This window comes from Euwallacea similis, chromosome 19, assembly GCF_039881205.1.
Source record: "Euwallacea similis isolate ESF13 chromosome 19, ESF131.1, whole genome shotgun sequence".
Taxonomy (NCBI): Eukaryota; Metazoa; Arthropoda; class Insecta; order Coleoptera; family Curculionidae; genus Euwallacea; species Euwallacea similis.
In genome coordinates, this window is record NC_089627.1 from 434,265 (window position 1) to 456,436 (window position 22,172).

At 40.4% G+C, this 22,172-nt stretch overlaps 1 protein-coding gene across 6 annotated transcripts in view; it reads right to left on the reverse strand.

Moving 5' to 3' along the window:
• The window catches only part of bi (T-box transcription factor bifid), a 52,762-nt gene that overhangs the window by 25,660 nt on the left and 4,930 nt on the right, over positions 1 to 22,172 (reverse strand). For 3 of the 6 annotated variants that reach the window (XM_066399550.1, XM_066399547.1, XM_066399551.1), the window contains exons 2-6: positions 20,615 to 21,105; positions 15,605 to 16,022; positions 15,334 to 15,494; positions 2,583 to 2,696; positions 796 to 949 (exon numbers count right to left, since the gene is read on the reverse strand). In XM_066399550.1, coding sequence (XP_066255647.1) covers positions 796 to 949; positions 2,583 to 2,696; positions 15,334 to 15,494; positions 15,605 to 15,922 — 747 coding nt within the window. In that variant the 5' untranslated portion in view covers positions 15,923 to 16,022; positions 20,615 to 21,105. Of the gene's footprint in view, positions 1 to 795; positions 950 to 2,582; positions 2,697 to 2,743; positions 2,858 to 15,333; positions 15,495 to 15,604; positions 16,023 to 20,614; positions 21,106 to 22,172 lie in introns of all 6 variants that reach the window. The other 3 variants (XM_066399546.1, XM_066399549.1, XM_066399548.1) reach the window with 1 other exon arrangement.

Sequence of the window (22,172 nt, forward strand, 5' to 3'; positions counted from 1 at the left end):
ACCGAGGAGGTTTGTCTTAAACTCGAGTCGTTCAAATCACACCAACATAACTTTTAACATTTTCTAGTAAAATGGCCACATGTATTGTTATAGTTAACGTGTTCGTATTGCTAAGAAAGTTGCACATTTTTTTTTAGTTTTATATGCTTGTTACGTTCGGCCAACTCAAATTTTTAAACGCCACTTTGAATAATGTGTTATGTAAATCTATAATCTTGCAACGCTGCAGTGAAATTTGTCCATAATGCATGATACTAGAAATAGATGATTTCCGCCCTGTTGCCGGCTCTAGTGCGTTTTCCAGGTCTCTCGCAATAAAGATTATTTTTGAACACCGGGAAGAGTCGAGTCCACGCAACCGAAAAGAGTTTTCTGGGCTTTCAGTAAACAGGAGTTAAACGAGACACGCATCTCCAGATTAAAGATCGTTTTCGTCTACACGTACATGTACGCGGAGAGCCCCAAAGGACGCCGCGTCGCTGTCGATCCCTTTAAAAAGGGGGCGCCGACCCTCCCCCGCGAGTTGTGTTCGGCTCCACTATCATGCATAATGTGATTGAGACGCCCCCCCTACCCTCTACATATTTCCTATATTTAAATATTTAAATATGGTAATGTCACCGTTACCGGGGGATGTTTCTGCGGTGGCATCATCATCATCGGTGGCAAAAGCGTTGAGAATTGTTTCTCTATAGATTTTTACCTCAGATCAAGCAATAGAAGGTAAAATGAGGTCAATAATCTATTAAGGAAATATGGACCTTTATGTGAATAATCAGAAAAAGTACTACTTACAAATCCATGTTTATCCGAAATGTTGTTCGTCAGCTTCAGTTTGTGGAAACTGACTACTTTCTGCATCCATTGCTCCCCCGTCGAGGGCGAGTCCGGATGGATGTACATTCTTTTAGGCATTTCTGGGTCCGCTTTGCCGGCCACCATCCACCGGCTAAAATTACCTCTCAATTAATACCCTCTTATGACTTATGCAAAAATCATGCCTTATTGATAATAATTAAGAAGAGTTAAAAACGTAAGTTTATGGATCATTATGTGTACCATTTGGTGGCGAGATGGTTTGCAACACCAAGTGTTCTGCGAAAAATATGACGCCGTCGATAACTCAGTGAGACACAGACTTAGAAATAGCAATGTAATGGGAAATTATGAATAATTAGGTTAATTGATAGAAAAAATAGAACGTTTGATGACCAATTTACACCTATAAATCTAACACATAAAATATAACTACTACTGACATTTGTAAATTAGTTATTTGTGGAAGGAAAAAATTGGCAAGTGGGGCTGTAATGGCTAAATTATTGTAGACCTTTGATCGTACTCGATAATATCGTCAAGCGACTAGAAACAAAGCAAAAAAGATGTGGTTTAAGTATGTGAAACGTAACAATTGACATTGAAACCCTTGTAAATACTAAAAAACCCTAACGTACACTTATATTATACAGTTTTAATTCAACCGTTAACTTTATTTTTACTGTATTTTAAATTAGCGTTAAGGGGTATCGAGAGAAACCTATCTCAAATGGTTCCTAAAGGTAATTTTTATCATTGATACTTCATTTTTATTGCGGGAAACATCGTCAATAACTGAAATGTTTGTGAAAAGGAAATCCATGGGTAGGTTCTAAGAAACAATCTCCGCCACAAGCTTGTTAATTCTGCAATATTTCATTTTTACTTAAAATTTATTACTTCAATTTATTATTTTAACGTAAAATAAATCAAAGCGCTTGTAACTTTCTTGCGAAGTTTTCACGGAAATCAAGAATCAAACTTTTCATTTCATCGTTTCCAGGGAAATAATTCTTCTGGCAAAGTTACCTGAACCAGGATTTTTGTGCCTCCAGAGGTTTTCGAAACTCCTGATAACTTTGAAAACAGGATAAATTTCATATAAACCGCAAAATCAAAGCAGAGCACTGGTCAGTTTCTGCATAAAATGCTACGATGAATTAAACAGAGCTGTACTAAGTATAAATTCATTGCGGCAAGGCCCAACCTCGCTACAGGTAATTATGCACCATGGTGGCACTCCTCAATGCGGTGGTACCCCTCTATACGAGTTTAAATTAATGATATACATATACTGGGATTTGCGCTGTGGGTGAAGAACGCTATAGCGCTCGGAAATATCCAGAAGTCAATAGGTTATAATCTGGAAAACTCGGAGGCCAGTAGTTTTTACGTAGGGGCATTTTGCGTGGGATGATAATTTATCGTTCTCACTGAGCATCTGACGCATATTACGACTTCACTTAAAAGGTAAACACAGTTAAAATGACCTCAACAAACTACAAAACGCATGCTTCGTGCTTTCGAAAACCCTCTCGGGCGTTTCCTTTGAAAACAGATCGCGCTTTCTGTATTGTCCGGATATTTTCAAACGAAAACGCCCGAAGGCACCTTGTTTCGCTCTCTAACACTTCGGGTTTAGCACTTAACAAAGCGGCCGAAAAAAAAGTGAAAAAAGAACCATCCGGGATAGAGAGGGAAACTGAACACCAAGAATAAACATAAACATACGAAATAAAGGGAGATAGGAAACATAATCATCTAACCTGTTGTGAAACTTATATCGGCAGTCATCGGCCGCCACGATGTCCATCAGAAGTATATATTTGGACTTTTTGTCTAAACCCGAGACCCGGACTTTATAAGCAGGAAACATGCGCCTGTAACAATTTCATCTGCATTAAAATCTATGGAAATCGCTATCTACCTGTTGTGGAACTTGTAGCGGTAGTCGTCCGCGGCTACAATGTCCAGCAATAGGATGTACTTGGCCTTCAGGTCCAGGCCGGACACGCGGAATTTCATTTGGGGAAACATTTGCCTGCAAAAAACCGCAACACACTACTTTTAATTGGGAGCTTCTGACAAACTATTTCGGAATTATAGAAAGTCTTCTTTTGACCAAACTCAGCGCTACTAGAAAGGACATTTTGTCCTTCCAGTTAGAGGATCATGAGTGAACCTTCAGCGCATCTTTGCGCTTTAAAATCTGCGGCGACCTCCGAATAAGGACAATTTCAAGGTCTCGTTTCTGCGGTAGATGAGAAAACGTGTAGGAATTGGACCTCCGCAAGCTCGGACGTGTTCTACAATTCTCTTGAGGAATTTTCCCCGCTGGTGGAGAATTGGAAAATTGACGAAAATTACGATTTCCTTATGGCGAGTGTGGCTCTTGTGTGCTGCTCGTTTTCTGAGAATTTTGGGCTGAACTCGCTGGAGCGGTTCTTCTGAGCCACTGCGCATTTCTGATCTACACCAAACCACCAAGGTTCCCATGTTTTATTTAATTTACTACATCTCTTCGACAATTCAGTTTTACGTAAAAATACTGCTCAATAGCCCCTCCGAAGGCCAAGTTGGTAAGCCTTAAAATTATTATTATGTTGCGCCTTTTAATGGAGTGGTAAGTGACCTACCTCCATCCACTTCGAGGTAGTTAAACGTCGCACGATTGTACCTACTACACGTTATCAGTAGTTATTTTTGGTTCGGCTGGAACAATACGAACATGGTTGTGGCGCAATTACCCTGTCAACATCTATGCAACAGCATTAAGATTAGTGGCGAGTGTTTTTATCGTCACAGCACTGTACGCGGTTATCCGCGTTTCGAAGGAAAATAAAAGTGATTTTAGACCAGAAATCAGGACCATATCCTATTGAATTTCGCCATTAATTAGTCGAGTTCGGGGATGCACTGGGCAACTGGAATGAGAAACAAGAGCAACGAGGCTAAAGAGGCGACGCTAGATTTTCGCACTGGGTCACCCTATATATACTTGTTTAAAATATCTCAATTATTAGTCATTGTAAAAAAGAATGTATTATTATTATTTGCTATCGATGTCTAGCTAGGTCAACTAAATGCCAGAACATATATCTAAATGTGGCGGCACTAAAAATGCAGTAAATGGCCCTATTTGAATGCTGAAAAAGCCAATGTCAATGCTGCCATATATTAGATATGCGTAAGGTATTTTCAAATAGTCGTTAAGAAAGGAGATCAGACAGAAAATGGGTATTGAATAACGATTAAAGTGAAATTTAGTACATGCGGCAATGCCCTTTCAGCTAACCTGAAACCCCAATTGTACCCATGACTACCAATCCTCAAGGCTCATTTGATTTTCAGCAACTGCCTCAGCCTTAATAAGAACTTGCATATTGTTCACTCTGTAGGTCAGTCCGTAAGCGGTCAGGGCATTGCAAAAACAATCATGGCTGAAAAACAAAAATGGTGCCCCTCTAAAATTTATATAAGTCAGAAATATTTCCCGGTAGACTCAGTTCAAACAATAGAGATGTGTGTTGGCCGGCACGCTCACCAGATCTTGCCCCATTAGATTATTATTTATGGGGAGCTATGAAAGACCTCATTTATGTCCCCACTGATGTTAATGAGCTGCAAAGGAAGATCGTCACAACTTCAAGGCCCGAAATAAAACGGAGGGATGTTTTAAGATCAGTGCGGAATTTAAAAGGATGCGTAGAGCTGTGCTGGGAACTGGAGGGAAAGCTTTTCGGGCACCTCTAGCAATTTTGATTTTTTTCTTATTTTGTTATTTCTACTCGTATAGACACCGTTTGCAAAAGCAAAATTTTTGATATTTTCTCTAAACTCCATAATTTAAGGTGTGATACATGAAGAGGGCGTTTATAAATAAAAACAAAGTTGATGATGGTCGTTGAAAATCGAAACGTCGGTATATAGATTCAGGCTCTATCGGCGTTGATGTGACTAGACGAAGGTGTCTCGGTTGAGCGAATTTTCTGTGATGCATGCTCAGTGATTTTAACGTTCCAAACGCCTCTTTCATCTATTCAACTATTGTAGCTTCGCTTAACATTCCTATGACTTCACGTAAAATCCTACTAAACTCAGGTTCAAACTTACAGCGACAAAACCAGCCTCACACCCTACAAAAAAAAGTTTCAGTAGGGATGTTTTTAAGAGATTTAACCCCGGTGAAAAGGCGGAGGGGAAATGCTCGCAACTTACGTACAGGAGAGGGCTAATTATTGCCACCCTTTCTATATGCTTAATTCTACACCCCGACGCAAAAATTTCGATCTAAGTAGATGAATGCAAGTACACTCCGAGCTCCCACTACTGGCGGCCTTGCAAAGAGGTATCGATGGAGGTTTTTTCGAGAAATTAAATGCAAACCCAATTTCGAGGCTGAATTCATTATTATCATTATAATATCGAGCAACAAGAGCGAATTTATATGATAATGACGCTCATTTAAATAACGTTTCACGCAGTCATTAGCCTCTCAATCTATTGGGCAACCTTTTTTTATCCCTCCCTGTACGTCCGTTATCCAAGGAACATGGATATACAAATTGTATGATATGCACGAATTTACCATCAGCAATAACAAAAGAAGTGGGGCCCCCGTTCATTAGTTTAATTACTTTTGCGCACGCAAGATGAATGGACATGTAGGTGCTAACAATAAATTTTGTTTGTTTATACTACGTGTTACAATGCTGTCTATTGGTGGTTAATGTGCACACACCTATGGAGAGGTTTTTGTCAAGCTCGACACACCCCTAAGTAGGTATGCGAGCGCCTTTGGCTGGGAGCAATTGGACCAAGGAGGATCGCTCGAAACGACAATTTGGTGCATTATGATGCTGAGAGGTTGTAAAAAGAGTTACACACGCGCAAAGTTCCTTTAGCACCTAATTTGCACCTAATTGGAACCTAATTGGCATTAAATTGCACCTGAACACCTGATTCGCCGATACTTTAACAGATGCCTTTTGACGAGGAGAGGATGAGAAACGAAAATGATAAATATAAGAAAGAGGGAAGGGGGGAATAAATGGCAAGAGAACGAGTGGGAGGCAGAAGGAAAGGGACTTGGTGCGATAGTTTGGAAAATCCAACTGGCCGGCAGTTTGGCTCAATGGGAAGATGATGATGTGGAAGCTCTTTCGAGCATCCGAAATACCTCTAATCTTGGGAACTTTGGCGGTGAGTTCTCACACGTTTTTGTAAGCAATTGTGAGGGGTTCCTACTTGAAATTTACCTCAAAATCGACAAGGGAGGAACGTGGAAGATTTATCGCTAAGTTGAACAATTAATACCTCAACAAAATATTTCTTTTAGAGACGTCCTGCCAATTGAGATGAAATCGATCTCACGAAACGTGCCGTTCTCTATAATTAAAGCTGAGCCGGAAAAGAAGCAATTACGGGCTGCGCAGAGTCGGAAGCGTACCAGCCAAATTTTTGCCAAGCTATGCGGGACTTAAAACCACCAACTAGAGGTAATTCTATTGGAAATATTCGAAACAAACAACTAGAACAATTCAGACTAAAAGCACGTATCACCATCTACAAAAACCACAATTAGTGTTGCTAATTACCGGTTGAAAGGCAGCGGAAAGTGGTATTTTATTGTTATTATGTTACCTAGGTCAACTAAATGTCAACACATCCTTTGAGATAGTGGTAGACACTTTACCAGGTGTCGTGTTGAAACACTTTTAAAAGGCCACATCTGAGAGTGCAGAAGAGATGGTTGTTATCCGTGACTAGGGCCACTCTATACCTGATTCGGAAATTACCATGTTTACAGAGGAGCTGCCTAAATGATGGGTTACATGGCGAAGGTGAGAAAAACGCCTTTTGTAACTGCTTATTAGCCGTGCATTCCGTGAGATGGCGCCTCCAGCTAACTGCTACGGACACTTCCAGGAAAAATAATCTCTACTCGGTAACCGTTTATCTCCTCGTAAACTATTATGTTTCTGTCTTATAATTTTTTTTCAAATTATACAATAATTTTGAAGTGGGAAATTAACCGTATCGATAATAAACTACAACCCATAAAGAATCGTTATGCAACGGCCTTTATCCCTAAATTTGTCAAACGCGGACAGAAAGGCTTTATATAGCTGATAAGGGGAGTCGTTATAATTAAGGAACTGCGGCGATAACTGTTTTAATCTCAAAAAGCAGCTGTAACATTGGAACATCGTGTAGTAAGAGATAACAAAAAATTGATCTTTGACTTTACGACCTTTTGGGATGTTTCCTATGTCTGGATTTCTTAACAGTCGAAGATAACGTGATTTGTGATGAATAATAATGCTAAGAAAAGAGCAAAATATGATTAAAATGTTTGGACATTCAATACATGGACTCGATAAACCTGCTGTACGCGACTTCTTGATATTCCAACGTGTGACGTTTGTTCCGAGATTAATTGGTGTTTGAGTCATGTAAGCTTAACAGCAAGCCAAGCCGTGACTCACCAGTTATTAGAAAAAACAGCGATGTTTTCCTTAAAATTTTTCAGGATTTTCAATTCAAGCCAAAGAGTGGAGGAGCATCCCTTAAGCCCCGCCACTGAATCGCTATGATGGTCTGTTATAATACGAAGCGCCATCTACCATATAATTTATTGGTTGAATCAAGACATCGAGGAAGTTTGTTAAAATACAGCGGGGCTAATAAGGAGTTTCGATATTTAATCACCGGTCCGGTTGTTTATGGGCTGTGCAGGAACCATCAGATGAAACTGTCGATTTCGGTGCGATGGTATTTTTTAATGATGAATCGGCGTTCCCAACCACTGCGGCCATAAAGCCGAAAATCGCGTGAGCTCTTGCACAAATAATAGACAGAATGATGGCGATCACCCCCTAAAAATTTTAGGGCAGCTGTCTACGTCGACGATCTATCATACAACGAAAGCGGGGTGAAAGATTATATTTTTAAGGGTGGTTCTATACACATCGAAGCCTACACCCCGGGACGTTATTGTGCCCTTCTCGTTTTATTTGCACCAGGAAGTGGTTTTTCTAGTTTTCGAAATAAGATCTCGTCCGCCATTCGCCCTGCTCTCAAGGTTTTTAGGTCAATTTCCGCCACTCTCTTTTAGGGTCGTGCGACAAAAGGCCCTTGGCAACATTTTTGCGTCACCTTCAGGTTCGAAAAGTGCTCTCCACCACCGAGCGATATTCTCCACTGCTTAAGTTTTTAGGGATTTTTACGCCCCTTTCATCGTCAAAATTACGTGGCGCTCTCGTCAGCCGCCCTTTGTTCCGGAGATTAAAAACGTGATACGTGCACCTAAGAGAATAACTTGCTGTACAAAGTTTACCTAACGCGGCTTAATCGCTTGTTTTTCGCCCAAAAAGTATTATTTATCCCTTGCGAAGCCCGAAGGGCGAGTACCTCGTGGTCAGTTCTGACAAGCGAAAGTTCGTGCTTGACCGAAAAATGTGGTAATTACCTCGGGTATGAGACGAGAAGAGTCGAAAAATCGTATAACCGACCCGCTATAAATCATATCTCGGTGAGTCGAAGAAATAGATAGGCATATAAACGCAGGTAGGGCCCTACGGGATTGTGTTTGTTTTACGTTAAACTACCGAGTGGCGCCTGTGCCCAGCATGGGACTGGCCGCCCGCTTCGGAAGTCAATTATCGAAAGTCATCGGTGGTTAGAGGTACTGGTGGTACCCGGCCTTGCCGCAGTGGTGCCAGTCCTCGTCCAAATCTGTACCCCATACCCAGGCGCAATTGTCAAGAGCGTCTCGGATATTGGGCGCATTCAGGGAGTTGGCAGCAGCGGAGCGACGTTGCAGAAAACGGAGCCATAAAAAAAAATAGAGATAATATGCAGAATCTCAATATACCGGAACTAACCTGAGGATTGCCATAATCGGTTAATACACGAAGAAAATTTCCGCTTATAGGCATAAATTACGGCGGGACGAAAACGTCCTGTATATGCCACATCTGCCCCCGAATCACGCATATAGCCCCACTCAGGCATCAAACGATTTCATCTAAATTTTCGTCGGTAAAAGGATTTCGGGCCGATGAATTAAGACGCCCTTTATACTCTGCCGTTTTCTAAGAGGATTAAATTCAGTGTGATACCTCGGATGCTCCCATTTCGATGCCTCCCCATCCCTTTTTGAAATTTAGATTTAGTCATCCAACGTTCCGTTTACGTATGCAACGACGCTCCCGCATGCCCTACATCCAAAGTTCGTTCTAACGTTGTAAAGTTACAAAAACGTACGTGTTCGTTCATCCTTAATGTTTACTAAATTGCCGTCGAAGAAACGAGAAAATTACCTAAATATGTGTGGTCTTCACAAGGCTGGAATAGGTTAACCACCTGTCTATATGATTATGTGAGAAGAGGTAGGAAGTCATATATCATAAAGCAAATAAGGTTTAAGTAAGGGCCTTGAAGGTTAAAAATGGTGATTACCGCAGTGGGGAATGAATTAATTTAGCTGTCAGAATGTTGTCCGTGGAGGCGATATAGTGATTATTATGATCTCGATTCAGGGATGATGGTGATTACATTTTTCTTTCTCTTTTGTATACGTACGACTCATACGCAAACAATCCGAAACGAAACCTTTCATGATATCATAATTTAGCCGCGTGGAAACCTAAGCTGACAGCACAGTTTAAGCAAATGGGAATAATTTAATGTTGGCAATTAGTGCACACGGTAAAACATGGTGCAAATTTATTACAAAACACGCATAATTTATGGAATATAATAAATTATTAATAGGTTAGATTTCAGTATGAAACTACAGCCTGGATTCCGCTTGAATAACTCTTTAACCGCTGCCTTGTAAGAGCTAAACGTGAGAAGACACGGTTTCGTTCGAGGAAAAAATATGTGTACCGACATAAGGCTGGAAAGTAAATCAAAAGGGGGCATAGACAAGATTAGACATTTAACAGGCAGAGAACGGTTAACACGGTAATAACACGAGCTCGCCACTTACCACCACAAGGGACAGTCACGGCGTAGCCGCCATTTTGTCAAGATTCCCTGCGTAGCATCTGAAGGTGAAGCCCTAGGGGGATGGCAATTCGTTAAATTTGGATTACCTTCTCACGATAACAAGAAATGGCTCATTAAAGAGAAGGAGCTGAAGCAGCCTCTATTTGAATCGATTTTGGGCCAATCAGGCCCACCGGATTTCTAGAGAGACAACTGCCAAATCCATCAAATTTGGTTTTTATGGTGGACTTTAAATAACGATTTGTGGGGCAAATCTTATACCGTTGGGATGATGGAAATAAATAAATTTAAAATCAACATGCAAATGTATGCGGAATGGCACGGTGTATAGTAACAAGCATTTAAATATGATTTAGCTAAAAAACGTGATGATATTATGCAATCATTAATGATCAAAGCGACTTGGATAGCACAGAAAACCGCGATCATGCTGTTTGGTGATTCACAATCAATACGACAAATGTTATAGATGTTGATATAGGGTGTTGAATATTAAAAAATATGTGTATGAAGACGAGCTGTAAGAAGTTAATTTTAACATTAAAAAAGCGCACGATTTGAGCCAACACACAAATTCCTTGCTCTCATTTCGCTAAGACAAGTCGGGCACTTAGAAGAACACAAATTTTAGGTGGAAAAAATCGTGTAACTCCAGCGATGTAGACTCTCAGAAGAGATCAGCATGTCTAAAATTGTCTTCATCGATGATCTTAATTTTGAGCAAAATAGCGAAAACCTCCAATTGGCCAAGCACAAATATCAGCGAAAGGGTGCCTTCTTTTAATTCCATCCAACTGGAATTTTTGGGGTTGAAAATTCCAGCATTGGGCCAGTCCGAGCCCCTAGAGCTGCGAAAAAAAACATGAACTAAGTACAGTGCGTTATCTCTCTATATCTGAAGAAAGGCTTTTGAAAGCCTTCGGCAAATATGAGTTTTACTGAAGAGTATGCTAAGAATTGGTATTCACCAAGAATTCATTGTGGGCCTCAAATGAACATCCTCGAACCGAAGCCCTCCTGGTAAAAATGCACGACATGCAGGACAACTTCGATGGAAACTGTGCTGTATATATCGAGGTTGTTACAGCTACACGGATTGGTAATTCTTCAACTTCTGCAACGTGGCGCCTATCCCGCCTTAGCGTGAAGAGAAATTAATAAACGAACAAAATCCCCCTCGAAAGCCTTTCGAGCTCATTTTTGATAAAGCGCTTAAATCCATAATTACGGCAGAAGCCCGATGTGTATAATTTCTCAATGAGTTCACCTGCCTTCAGCGGAAAACAACTCGGTACTCACTCTAACGAGGGTACCATTAAAAAAACTCACGAAGTCGCCCAGATCAATGACAATCAGAGGCCTCGTAGTCATCAGCGGAGGCCAATTATCGCTTTGTTCTTCCTTACTAATGGACACAACAATATTTTATCAAAACAATTATTGTTGGGAAAAAGGTTTAATAGTCGATGTCCCCTCATTTGCTCCGAAGCGTCGAGAATGATGAGAACAGAACGGTGATCGTTAAGATTTGCATACAAATGCGTGCGATCGCTTCATTCGGACAGCAACAAGGTGAAGATCTGGCTTGGACGATTGTACCTACCTCACTGCGAACGTGATAAAGACAAAATTATACCTTATGGCAATACGTTTTAAGTGCCTATAAGACTCAACAGCCGCGCGTTGCCGGGTCTCCACAATAGCCCCATTTCCCCCACGAAGACGCGGGACTTGCAAGAGAACCTTCACCAGCGCGAAGCGGAGCTGGCAGCGTGGTCTTTGCTTTATTGCCAGCTCATTACCAAAAAAGAAGTACCATGGTCGGGTATTTGTTTTAGGGGGGAGTTCCTCTTCGACGCAACATATTATTATCTGTCTTTTTTGTCGGTTAGGTCGAGACAACAGTCGCCCGTGTTAGCGCCTGTTGTTCCGACCCAGGTACCCGGGGGGGCAAAGGCGGGGGGAGATTAAGACCGGTCGAACGCGAACCTGATTATATAAGCGATATTTTGTTATGAGCGGTCATGAGTGGGCCGCCGGTGAAATATAATATTTAATCTGGGGGAATTATTAACGCTCCAGCGGTGGTGGCTTCGGAAAGTGTTTGAAAAAGCCAAAAGATGGAATTCGCCATGTCCTGTTATGGTAATGAGGCTGAAGCTTTAATGAAGAGAGCGAAAAAAACCATAGAAGCGTTTCAGTGCTACGATGCTGCAAAACACTTGGGTTTATCAAATTTCCTCACATTTCACGTCAACCTCAAGGGCCTTGGTCACACTCACTAACCTGTACTGTGGTTGGAGAGGAAAAAGTAGAATTATTTTTTCAAAAAAGTTCAGAAAGTTTACTGATTAGTGCAAGTCACATGTGCAAAATCGGAACAAATTACTGATTGTAGATACCAAAAACTAGAAGTTTCGAGAGGGTCGGTCCTCCAAACCCTTAACTCGAACGATAAGAAGCTCACTCTTGCCAGATTTGACGTGGGTCATAAACCATCAATTTGTGTCTAGACTTTGAAAAAAACTCTACAATTTTCCTCTCCATAAAACACTTCTTGTACAGAACACCCTGTACTTTCTTGACCCCTGACAATGACAAGAACTTGTCTACGTAATTTTAAACTGAGATAACGGCAGAATGCATGATTTTCCAAAATTGCATTATCACCATAAAATGGCAACATTGCTTCTGTCATTTGTTAGTTTATTACAACCTCCAATGAACGTCTAGGTGGGACGTCACGTGAGTTACCATATGGCCCTATGCGGCGTTGTCACAAAGAATAACCATCATGAATCATTCAGACTGTCAAAATACATTGAAGCGTTCGCTGCGTTCTGAATTGTGTTCAATAGCCCAAGAATAGATTTCCCTGTTTTAGTGTCTTGAATATGGACTTCATGTCTTCAAAATCGTTTTTAATTTTCAGCCCTTCTCCCTCACACACTACTGTTTAGCCTTGCATCTCATCAGTTTCTATATTAAACATACCTCGATATCCATTTCCAAGACTGCCTCCGGGGAAATATACGAGAGAAATGGAAACGCGGAAACTCAAAGTCCGTAATCGTTTACGGACAAATGCTTCTCCTTGAAGTCGTAAGGATACACTCGTGAGGGTCATCTCCATATTACGGCCGAACTCCGTTTGGAGCCCAAGTGGCCCTCTTTGAGGAGATTAAATTAGATCGGCCTAAAATTGCTTCTGTATTTCTCTATATTATGTATTTACATATGTACGCATTTCTCCCCTGCTTTGGGGACAGGGAGGGGTGTCTCATTTTCGGCATTCGGGCTTCACAGGAATGTGTTCCAATTGGGCGCAAAAATTGCGCACTTTCATAAAAATTATTTGAGGCGTACTCAAAGAGATATGCTTAAATAGGAATTTTTATTGAGTGTTTAGGTTTGGGGGCAATTTCGGTATTTAAGGGCACATCTTCGTTAGGAAGTTGTTCATTCCTCCTTCTTTCCAGTTATTGATCGCCTCTCAGAGGCAGGCTATTTTGATTAGGGAATTCAAATTATGTCCGTTCTTCCTAGTAATAGTAGTAGTACCACCGAACTGAATAGCTGCGGTACCAAAGTCTAGGTAGATCAAGTAGCGCCATGAGAATTCGAAAGAGCCAGTTTATTCGAAACTTTACTAAGAAGCCTGATTTCGTTGCTTTTAGTGGGGGCGAAGGGATCAAGCCAGGGACACTCGAATTTGGGTATCTGGACCTCCTGCAAGCACAAAAACCTAGCAGACACTCAACGCCCTATGGAGTTTTGAGCAATACTCAAATGAGATAAGTAGCAACACCGTTTATGCAATAGCCAAGGAAAAAGATCGTTTAGAACGCACTGTGTTAGATGCGTAATGTTACAGCATTAGACGAACCATAAATAATACAAAGATACCAAAATGAATGACAAGACATCCAAGACATTTTAGGCCACCAAATGCCCTTCCGACTCCAACGTTTTATTCTCCAGGGAAAGTTCCGGGCAGTACCGGCCTTATGGGGAGACGAAGTTCGACAATGACTCAGGGCGGCGGATTTTTCTTGGAGGTAGGAGGGTGGCAATTAAAAATTTCGCCCAGGGCGCTAGACTTGCTGAGGCCGGTCCTGGTTTCGCGTCGTGGCAGGATTGGCTTTGAGTAATCATGAGGTTTTTAGTGGATGGGAGCCTGAGGGAATCACATACTACCAGGTTGCTAAAATCTCAGGTCTTAGAAGCCTTTCCTTGTGACGAAAAAAATGACAGAGACAGAGGAGTTACCAAGGAGGACGTTACGGTAAACGTCATAGACGAATACTAAGTGACTTTTTTGTGATGAATATATGTTCGATGGTAATAGTAGTAGCGAAGCAGGTGGCCGAAGACGGGCTAGGCCCTTCACACTTTCTCACTCCTTCGGAGGCCATAAGTACTAAGCTTAGGTTTAATAACGTGCAAAAAACTTCTTATAATGAAAAATGTAACATGTTATTAAAACATGCAGCTCCTTCTTAGATGGTTCAAATGTCGCATGACTTCTCATAGTATTTATAATTATAAATCCCCCCGATTAAAAGGATATTATACGAATCGGTTGGCAGCTCGAAACAAATTCTTACTTATGTTGGGAATAACAAGCAATTTACATAAATGGCCAGAAGATATATGCACGAGTTTGCATACGACATCAAACACTTATCTAAGCTTAATAATTCAGCGGCCAGACTTCATGTTTTTATGATTAAATATCGTACTAAAAGTTTTTATCAATAAAAAAAAGTTAAATGAGAAATTGACAGATGAAGATGGAGTGAACCCGGGAAATCTTCAAATGCGTATGCGCGGAGACCCCGTTGCTCAAACTACCGATAACTGCCGTTGACCATAGGTACGTTTCTCTTCCATTGAGATCAACATGAAAATGTCCTGGGTGCTTCTGCAGCATTTCTAGTCCGCGTTAGGCATTTTTTCTCCGAATTCTTTCTAATCCGTGTTTTGCCAGTTTATATAACCAAAATGGACCCAAATTATATTTATCGACCGTCATAAGTAAATACGAGCACAAACACACACAGAGCTGGTCATAAATAATAAAAACGCCATTACAAAAGCTGAATTAAAAGGTCGTTTAATTCGATGTCGATATTCATCCGTATTACACCGAAAAATTGTATTACCCAAATTGAAAAGTAATGTTTTACGTTTTTCATTGTTTCTAATGGTTTATTAATGACAAACATCGTTTCCAGGCTCGAAAGCTTTTACTTTTTTCTCCAGCTTTTTCCACCTGCGATTGTCCAACTGCGGTTTCACTTAAAGCGACATCCATTTTTTTGCCACCGTTCACGATAATCGCTGTTTTTTGCTAAATTGTCCGATAAACAAATGAGGTTGCCTCAGTTTTTCACCGTCCCCGGATTAGCGTTGTTGCTCATTATCACACAAAACAGGATTAAAAGTAGTGTTGCCCCTTTACGGTACCGATAGCTGGTAATGTTAATGGACACTTACCGTCCACTTTTGGTAATCACCATTTCCGTTCCCAGCTTGTGGAACTTCTCCCAGAGATCCTTGCCTTCCAGGGTCACTTTGGGATCGTCCACAACCCCATCGTCTTCCGGCTGGATGGCGCGCAGGGGGCGCACCATTGCTGAATGATGATTGTGGACAGCCTAGACATAAGTGCAACGCTCAGGGCTTTTCAATCGATCCAAAATTTTATTATAAAACTTATTCGCATTATTTCTCGCCACACTCTACATTTCCAAATCTGGACACTCACCTGTAACAGAACGTCTTCAGCAGTAGTATAGGGGTGTCCAGGAAGCGCGTGATGCGGATGAGGTATCTTCGGTATCAAGGTACCAGGGTAGCATCCGTGGGGCCCGGCGGCTGCCTGCTGGGCCAGCAATGAGGGGAAGAACGCCCCCGCCGCCCCCGGGCCCGAAGGTGACGTGTTTACCCCTGAAGAGTTGTTGTTGGCGGTGGCAGTAAGCAACGAGCTGACGCTGAAGTCCGTCTGACGTGGCAGCTGCAGGAAGGGGTGGTAGGCCATTTTCTTCACGGCTTCGGGGGTGTCCAGCGCACTTTCGAAACGCATCGGGACCGAGGTTTAGCGGTAGAGCTGCTCCACCGCTTCGTTCCGACCATAAAAAAGGACTTCTCGATGGAGGGGTATGGCTGGTTGGGGTGGTGGTGGCCTAGAATATACAACAGAAAATTGTTGGACTAGAAACGACTTTGACGTTTATATACTGAATCAGAAAACTGAAAAATTAATTAAGACTTACTCTGTAGGGTCAGAAAAAGTCTCTTGTTAGTTATACCCCAACCCTGGGAGGATTTTATTTTTTTACCTTTTCATAGACTTTTTGGGGTCACCTTGTAGCGAACACTGTGTCGACCTTAATCAAACTTTTATGGCTACCCGTCGAAGACTGTAAGCTGACCTTTTAGACTATGAAAGGTACATGCAGATGATGCTCTTCGTAAACAATTTAAGACTGTTTAATTTGGAGGCTGATTTTCAATATGACTACTTTTTCCTTTGTGTATTTAAGGCATATCACTTCATTATCATTTGTATGCAGGATAACGGTGTTTTTTGCGTGGTAAACTACTAAATTACAATTGCTTTTGATTATTGGAAAGACGGTGCTATAAAGTGGCCTGCAAGTTCGTCAGATTTGAACCCCTTTGATTTTTCCTTTGCGATTGTGTTAAGGATACCCAAAACAAATTGGTGTTTATTTACGTTCACTTTAACAGTTGTTCCAAATGATACTTCCTGCAGCTCCTGCTGCACTTCAAGCTGAATGGTTCTTACCCCAGTATTTATTAGATACATTTACGTCATCCTATATAATTCTAAATAGCTTTGAAATCAACGCAAAACAAAAAGAAAATCAATGTGTTCGAGCAGTTTTACTATTTTCCATAATAAATCACGTCCTTGTATATAAATGACATTTAATTGTTGTTGATATCCGACAGGTCTATTTAACAAAGGTCTTGTTTGTAATCATTGCATGGTTTAAGCACTAGTTGTAACTTACAGACAGCTACAGCTTCAGTAAAAATTACTGAACTTGTAAGTTATAAGATTAAAATGCCAGAGACAGCAAGAGGTGTAGTTCCAAGTTACAAGTAACGCGTGTGTTTAACGTGACGTAACGTTAACGTACGTAACCAAAGTTTTGTCTGAAGTTTTGTTCATGATGGATAAAAGGAAAATTGGATGAAATGATTAGTGTTTGTGTGGACTTATTGTCTTTGCGTAGAAGTAGTTGTTCATTGATTGCATAGGTAGGTCTCGGGTAGTGTTTAAAAGGTCTTGTGCAAACTCTGTTAGAGATGGAAGAAAAAAGTTCAAATGAAATCTCTGGGTTCCCCCAAGTGATCTGAGCTTGCAACTATCTAATAACTTAGGGAAAACGATAGAACCTGGATACTTTTATATTGAAATGTCTTCTATACGTTTGAGGCAGACTGTTCATTCTCTGTTGCATTTCCTTTGGGAACGTTACGTCACACATTGCTACGCTCTATTCTCAGTTAAAATTAACTGAGAATAACATTCGCCCTTCAGAGGGCTTGGGCGAAAAGTTTCGGTTACAAATTCTGAAAATAGTGGCCGATTTGCCACCCAAACGTTAACAAGGGTTTCCCGCCCGGGCCCTTAATAAAGGATATTTTCAGTTAATTTTAACTGAAGAATAATGTGCAATTCCACCTCAATTTATGTGTGAAACGTTATTTCCAAACAAAAATAAAGAAAATAATTATAATTTTAGCCCTTTTGATGGTTTTAGGTAGAGTAAAGCCATTTCGGTAATCTTTTTGTGTCAATTTTTCAAGGCAAATTGGAGGCAATTTTCTGACGAATAACTACTATTACCACATAAATAATGTAATTTTTATCTGTACTTGAAATTCCTACACTTTCAAAGGAAATTGCCTATACCTTTTGGGTAAAGCAGGAAACCTCCAGCCCCGTATAAATCTGAGCCACAAATTTGTTAGTAGCTCTTATCATAAACGAGTGAATTGCCGGTAGTTCATAAACATTTTTCTAGAAAACTAGTGACACATTACTGATCGATACAAGTGCATACTAGTGAAATTATTGCAATTAAATGTTTCCAGTATATTCAAACTTTGCTAGTAACCATTAAGCCCGACCTGCGCGGCTGTGTAAAATAGGTCTTGCGTGAAATTGGCGAAAATCCTACATTTCTATTTCACAAAGTTCCATTTAGCCTGATGTTAGTGTATACTGTGATGTACACAGCTAAGAAAAATTCAAACATGTATATATGGATTTTCTGTACATAACACGTTCATGTTTTGGATTTTAGTGAATCTGTTGCATTAGAATAAGACTTGAATAAATTAGCGGAAAAATTACATATCAAAGTGAAGATACAAGAACGTACTCCTTACACTTATTTCCTCACTATAGGCAGTGATAGTGATTATTATTGGAATACTCTAGAAACATCTTCATGCTAACACTTTCAGGATGACTTAAATTTTTGCCCTAACTATACGGATACGATTTCACTCACTCGATTTCATTCATCATCAGTTTCAAATGCATTTATATTTGAATATTTAATTACTTATTAATCTTCGTGAGATTAGATCATCGTGCAAGTTATATAATCACATGTGGTGTTATAACTAACTACTAATATTTTTAAGATATGGTAAGGCATGGCTAGAGGTGTTTTTACTATCTTTGTGCGCTCTTAACCAGGAGCAATATGGATTTTTCGTTTGTTAGTTGTATGAGAACATTTTCTGCATAGCTAAATATCACAGGTACAGTATCAAAAAATACACTTTTTCTTCAGTTTAGGTTAATTCAGGTTAGTCCTTTAAGAAAAATTTTTTATTGTTCTCGAAAAGAATGGGTATTTTCCTGGTCACTTCATAGTCATTTAAAATCACCAAGTTCCATATAATAGAATATTCGTGTTTACCAATTTTACGGCGCAGATTCAAAGGGATATTCTTACATATAGAGGGTGTTGAAGTTTATGAAAAATCCGTGGTTCACTCTTTCTTAAAAAACTAGGTTTGATTTAAATTTTCGAAGTTTGATAGCGACATAGTAGTGCGTCTTTTAGCCATATCTGAGTTCTTCCACCTATTTCAGGGACGTGCCCCGGGGTTGGTCTGTGAAAATTGTACACAAAAAATCAACGTTTCTCTCCCTTGATATTTTTTCGTAATTCGCTTTCTTTTCGAGTTTAAAATTCAATCCGAACTGTTGCATATTTCCGAATCCACTTAATGTAAGAAAAAACTTTTAATTCATGGAATTAGATCTTTAAAATGTATGGAAACCACCGATTAGAACACATGAATTTTCTTCTAAGTGATTGCTTAACCCTTTGGTCAACCCCAGAAATATTTCAACACTTTGTATTTCCGATTTTCGCTACTTTTTTGGCTCCAACAATATTCCCTAAATTCTCCTTATGTCTAGGAAAAATCCCGTATGAATGAAAATGTGTATCATCCCATCATAAGTGAACACATGCAATTTATGTTTAGTCGAGTGAGTAGCAGTTCTAAATGCTCTTGCTTTGAACCAAAATTGGCTTCTTCTGCCCAATGGTATCTACCCATATTTTTTTACTGAGGAGTCAGTTAATTTTACACATATTATCGAAAAGATGAAAATGCGGCGTGTTTTAATGTGGACAGTAGATCGGTAGTAAGATCAGCCTAGTTGTATGGTGCCCTTGTAGGCAGCAAAGTGATTAAGATTGAAGAAAAACCACACGCCCTGGTAGGTGGTATAGCAAATATTAGATTTATTTATGTTTTAAACAAATTTGTTCGCTCCATATCTGGTCGTTGAATTTATTCTATTAATATTTGTATTAAACTGTTACTTAGGCTGCTACATTAGAAAATAATTAGTCTCGTAACAACAGATACAATGTTTTGGGTGTCTCCTGCCCTTCAATTCAGAAAAATTATGCATAAAGAATCTCAGCGTTATTTTCGTGGCAGATATTTTAGTCGGGAAGATCGCGGAGCTGAATTTCCCAATTTTACGTAAAACTTAAAATTTCCATTTCATAAATTTTAATTTTCGGGCTTATTTAGGTGCACAATAATCCACTTCTCACACATTCTACTATTTTCCTGTGGCCCCTTAAGCGTTATTTTGCTCCACGCGCGTTTTTCCTTCAATTTGCACTTCCGACGGAATAGATCTAGGCGGCGAGTTTTCAAACCTGCCCTAACTCTTTTGCAACTTTCAACTGTTTCATTTCCATTGCTTCCTCTGACAAGAGTGAATTTACGTTTACGAAACAACTGAATGACTGTTAGAAAAAAAATTAGATTTTGCCAGAATCGGCGAAATGAAGCCCGGAAGTGTTTTTCTGTTGCCAGAACAAAAAGGATAACGATGAACACAGTGAGAATTATTTTATTAAAAAACGTATTACTATTACAAAAAAGGATTGTTCCCGTTATGTTGTGCTTATTCGGATGATTGCTGGAGCCGGACTGGCTTGTGATGCCGTTTTGCTTAATAATCATTTCACCGAAAAATAAAAAAGCCGCTTTAGATCTGCCGAAATAAATAACCGAACTGAGTTGTTTTAACGCAGTAACCAAAAACATATTTTAAGTATAATAACTTCAAATCTAATTGTCATTAGAGTTGTTTTATTCAACATTTTCTACTGCAGTGCGCTAAGTGGGATTTTGCCTTTACAACGTCTTTTCGAACGAATTTTTAGGCCTATTTAGAGCTACTACAACTTACAAGACGATCTCTGGGCCTTGAGGAGTATCACAGCGGTTCAGCACATGTCGCAGGTCAGCTACAAAAACCACCACAGTCACAAGACAAACTCAAACTTTCGGCACTAAAACTTGTGTGAAAAGTCGATTTCCGCGCGCGGGCCGACTTCCCAAATACTTCTGGAGCCAATCACAATGAGCACTGGCCCGGGCAGAATTTCCGCGCGTAACTTCGCACCTAAACCGTATAACGAACAACGGACAACTATAGACTAGAACCCGCAAAGCCAACACTTAGCGGCGTTAATGATCCCGACGCTTTCCGATTGGCCGGCGACTTGACACCGACGCGCCGCGACCAATAGCAGGGCGACAATCCCCCCACTCTTTTCACACTTTCGGTGGGTTGGAGCGTCGGGGTTAGGCCTCGGGGGGTGTGGCTTGCGACGCCTTCGTCTGTTTGTCCTTGTCTGCGGCAGTCGGGGACATTTTTAGTCTTTTCGATGGTGTCTGCTGCAAAGAAAATAGAAGGGTTACCCGGGGGGGTGTTTGGCAGCCGCTTTTTTCCCGCTCGCTCGGGGGTTCGATAGGTGCTAGGCGAGGTGGCGGATCGGAAATGTGGTGGCGTTTTGGCAGAGGAGACGCTTCTGGGAGGTGGGTGGCTGATTCTAGCAGCAAAGCACGGGTTAGCGGGAATTGGTTAAGTGTTGGGGAGCGAGAGGAATGCGGGTTTCGATCAGTTGGTATCATCAGAGCTGTGGGAGGTACTCTGTAAAATTATTTACGTATAGTGGAGATATAAAGGTTGCAACAAATGCAACGAAATCTGTACGAGGCGAAGAAGTACTTGTCAGACATAATTTTTAAAAGCGCAAATTTTGGAAAAACGGTTTTATTACGTCGCTATTGACGCAGATACATATGAGTAAAGATAATTTGAGGAAAAAATCTATTCATTACATATGAGTTTATGAGTATCTATGAGCCCTCGACTGTTAGGTCTTTCTGCCTGGAAAGTAATGTTTACTACAAAATTTAAGACAAAACTGGTGGATGGCCAAGAAATTGCAGCCTAACGGTCATTTTACCTGGAAAACTAGCCCTTTTATTTATGTCGCCAACGGCACAACTGGCAAGTAAATGATTTCCACCAGTGATATTGTACTACTGTTGATACTTTTTACACTTCTCTATTATGAGGGCCACAACAAGATAGGAGCAACTCACTTTCTTTGGTAGAAAATGCCTATTTGAGAGTTTCAACACCGATAGAAGGAGGAGGAGGTATTTTAAACAGTAAATGACCAGTCAAAACTACAAGATCTTGCATTTTGTTTTTTATACCAATCATTAGTAATTATTCCCAAAGACCTTTAGTAGTTTCAAAGATTTCCACAAAAACATAAATCCTAATTTGAGTTGGTACATTATGGAATCCTCCATCCATCTTCAAGATGTTCCCATTTAATGTTTCAGGGGACGAATGCAAGTAGTGCTGATTTGTCTAATTAGTTTACACCTGCCACATGTATATCAAAAGAGTTTTGTTCCTTATACCAGAATTACTCTAATGGTTTTCC